General features: G+C 36.1%; 1 protein-coding gene across 1 annotated transcript in view; it reads right to left on the bottom strand.

The window, feature by feature from the left end:
* LOC102670928 overlaps positions 1–2,630 on the bottom strand; it is a 5,521-nt gene extending 2,891 nt beyond the window's left edge. The window contains exons 1-5 of the mRNA XM_031515258.1: positions 2,128–2,630; positions 1,443–1,753; positions 824–1,128; positions 287–532; positions 35–45 (exon numbers count right to left, since the gene is read on the bottom strand). Coding sequence (XP_031371118.1) covers positions 35–45; positions 287–532; positions 824–1,128; positions 1,443–1,753; positions 2,128–2,558 — 1,304 coding nt within the window. The 5' untranslated portion in view covers positions 2,559–2,630. The remainder of the gene's footprint in view (positions 1–34; positions 46–286; positions 533–823; positions 1,129–1,442; positions 1,754–2,127) is intronic.
* Between the last annotated feature and the right edge of the window lie 1,466 nt (positions 2,631–4,096).

The raw sequence follows: 4,096 nt of genomic DNA, 5'->3' as shown, positions 1-4,096 counted from the left end.
TATATATATATATATATATATATATGAGATAAATGAATATTTTGACTGTTTCATCTAATATACAGGGTGTTAATATACGAAAGTAAAACAGACTTTACATCATCATTCTATCTCTACTTTACCTCATCTAATGAAAATTTAAATTATTTATAATTTAATAAATAAAATTCGACCAATATCTTTATACATTAAGTTTTGTTTTGATTTCTAGATCCTCCTATTAACATATTATTAAGTATTATTATATTAATATCCTGTATATTTTTTAAAAGAGAAATAAAGGAACCTTTCTCTCGAAGTCTTCAGGGGACGATGCTATTCGCCTTGCGATTGGCGGAGCATCGAATTCGAATGCACCAAAATATTCGATAGCGTCCGGGAAAAGGGCACACGTCTCACTAAGAATGGGGAACTTTGAATAATAGAATTTGAAGGCGCAGAATGGAGGAGGCGGTACAGGTTCCTCGTAAGGATGGACCAATTCCATATAACTGGCGAAGAGGCTTGTGTACACGTGCACTTTGCTTCGGGCCTGAATAATCAATAATTATTCCAAAAAATCATTTTTTAACCGTGTTTCATTTTTTTGAATAAGAAACAAGACTTAACGAAACGGAATAAAATTCAAACGTGTTAATTTTCTTCTGATTTCTGAAATTTTGAAATATTCTAATAAAAAAATTAGAATTTCTTAGATTATAATATCTGGGATACATAGTACCAAGAAATAAAATTCTTAAAATCTTTTTAATAATGATCTATTAATCGCTCTTAATCTTAAGAGAAGGTTTAAAAGAACGAGTGTGTTAAATTCAAGGAATACCTGAGGGGGTACCCAAACAGCGGGATGGGTGCGAGGAAAATCCTCCTCGTCCTCAGGATCAGGCTCGTGAACGTACACGTGCCTCTCCATGTAGGAATCAGTTGTATTGAAAGGAACAGCATTACCCTGAAGCAGTGGCTCTTTGCTGGTTAACAAATGTATCAGATAATTCTCTACATCGTTGATCTCTCGTGTAGGGCACCTTTTAACCCCCTTAGGGCACTCGAAGGGAAAGGCCACGGGCCAATCGGGATGAGGCCGTCTACCTTTCAGTCTCATCGCTATCGTTCTACCATCGGTCAATCCTGCACTTATTACGTACAAATAATTTGAATATAATTATCCTTCCATCCACAAGATTTCCATTTCGTTTTATTCCATCAAATCAGAACGTCGATTATCTAATAATCACTTCGATTATCCACGAACACGTAGACAAATTAAGATATTCTGATCATTAATTATTATTATTGTAATGTAATCTCTCTCACGAGTTACGTATTCTTTTATATAATATAAAAGAATGTTCATTTCGACGTCGATTCGGATAATAGACGTTCCATCAGTATGCACGATTCCATAAATTTTGAAATTTTTTTCAGCTCGAAAAAATGCACACCTGCTACAATAGCCTTGGTAATCTCCTCGTTGCTCTCGACGAACATCTTCTCGATTATTTCCTCGGTTAACTGTATTCGCATCTCCTCTAGCACGTCGTAGTTCTGTTTGAACAGTGTATTGACCAATTCAAGATACGGAGGGCACTGATACTTGTCCCTGTGCCGTCCCTGCTCGTCTTTGAACACCCACGGATAGAAAACCAGGGCGGTGAACTCGCTCAGCTCGAATATCATCTGAGCCAAGAACGCCTCGTACTTCTCAAGCCGCTCGGCCTCCTCCTTGGCACGTTCGCGTTCCTCGATTGCTTTTCTTGTTTTATTTAATTTTCCATCCATTTTTGAACTCCACTAACTATGCTCACAGATAATACAGTCAGTCAAGTGTTTTATTATCCTACGTTACAAGAAAAATAACTCTTAACTAATTTTTTTTTTCAGTCCAGAAATATTTTATTAGATTATTAAAACCAAATTCACTGGGAAAAAATACGAAGATATGTAAAAAGTTATATTGACACAAGAATACTTAAAAAAGTATCGAAACTTTGTTGATTTTCTTAAATATCTGTAATCAATTACATATAATTACATATAATTCGCAGAGTTAAAAATGAAAAAAAAAAATTTATGTAACGTAGAATACGAATACTGACTGACCATATCGTGGCAAAGTTTCAAGAATACCTGATGGCCTCCTTCTCCTGCCACGCAACCTCTTCCTCCGCGGTCCTAGTGCTGACAGGTTGCTGCATTTCCGGCTCTTCCTTGTACTCGACACGTTTGATCTCGGACATTATCAGTTTTCGAAGCTGGGGACAGTTGGCGCCGAACATCAAATTGACCATTTGACCATTTTCGAGGAACATCCAGACCGGCTCGCTTCTTTCGCGGAATCGTTCGAGATCGCTGATGTGATCGTTCTTCACGATCGCGTAGCTGATCGCCTCACCAACTTCCATTTTCACGCTTCGAAGCATGCTCACCATCGCGATGCACGGGCCGCACCACGACGAGAAAACGTCGGCGAGTATCAAACCCTTTTTTTCCAACAATTGTGCCCAATCCTCCTCGTCCTCTATCTCGACTTGGAGGACCGCCTCTTTCCTTCTCGCCATTTTGTTACAGTGTGTTTGTGATAGATTTATCCGTTAATTTATTTATTTATACAGGTTAGCTGTTAAACTGCCAACGATAGATTAATTTTAATCTCTTAATTACTTCATTCGTGGCCAGTTTCAGTAATCATTGATTATTTTTTGTTTCAAAGATATTTTTGTACAATGTGTAATATTTATATTTTTGAGAGAGAACGAATCGAGGATTATTAAGCAATTTAATAACGCGATTATTACGTTCTCGATCAACAATTTAATTTTGTGAAAACGAAACATAGTCCAGAATATCCGAATTCTTGATGACGAATGGAAAATTTTATTTTGTACGCGCAAAAAGATACTTTGTACACGTAATTTGTACACGTGTTGTAGTAAAAATCTTCTTGCATCTTCCTGTGGATACGAGGAGAGGAAGAGATGAAGAGATCGAGGCCGACGATAACACGTCTCGACGGCGTATGTCGTCGCAACGACGATCCTCTCGTTTAGTCTTACGCCCCTAATTCGCGGTCTAGCCACGATAATTAGTATGTTCGCGATCCTACATCAGTGGAACTTGACATGCCTTGTTTTTGTTCTGTCGGCAATTTACGATCCCTGATGGTAGACCATGTTTCAGACTCGTGGAAAACTGGTGGAAAATTGTGGACAAGTTTATTGCGTTCTTATGTCAGTTGGTTTTTAAGCGAAGCTTTAACCCTTTGATTGAGTATTCCGAGAAGGAATATTTGGACGAGTTGTTCTGAAAACTTTACCATTGCTCCTTCTTTTTCATAAGTTTTCTTCAATTCGATTCGATTTTATTTTAATTCTAAACAAATCAAAAATATTCCAAGCCTTTCGATTATAATTACATAATGTTCAAAATTCACAATTTAATTGAAGAAAATTTCGACTGCCATCATCGATAAACACAGGTGATATAATCATCTTTACGAATTTAAATTTATTCGCGTTTGAAAAATATCGATCGAACGATGATTCAAGTTCCAGTAATGGATGGTAAAAATTATTCATCTTGTTCCTAGGAACGAATTCACATTTTCTCGAATCACGAATTGGACAACATTGCACGAGGAAGATCGAGCGGGATGGATGGAACGTATCATGGAACGTTAATTACGCAATTTTCGCGAGATAAATGGCGACTGAAGTGGCTTGCGTGAAACTGAAAGAATTAACCGCGGCTGTATCCTTTGTTTTTGTAATTCTAAGCTTGTTTTGTCATTGTTACGTAATTTCCTTGACGATATTTTTTCTTTTTTTTTTTTTTTTTGCGTATTATTAGATGGAAATATCGGAAAATAATTATGAAAGATGTTTATGTACATTCTTGTTCATAAGTCATGGAATTTTAAGCACAGGTAAGTAATATTTATTAAAATAAGTTTGTCGTAAAGATATTAAAAGAATATATGATTGATAATGTGCAATTTGATAACTCAAGGTAGTTTGTAATATTGACATAAAATATAGAGAGATAATTATCAAAGGGATTTACACAATGCAATTTAATAAATTTATCTAAATATATTAAT

Source organism: Apis dorsata, unplaced genomic scaffold (genome assembly GCF_000469605.1).
Source record: "Apis dorsata unplaced genomic scaffold, Apis dorsata 1.3 scaffold_59, whole genome shotgun sequence".
NCBI classification, from domain to species: domain Eukaryota; kingdom Metazoa; phylum Arthropoda; class Insecta; order Hymenoptera; family Apidae; genus Apis; species Apis dorsata.
Note: the sequence above shows the minus strand (reverse complement) of the source record. Positions and strands in the feature narration are given on the sequence as shown.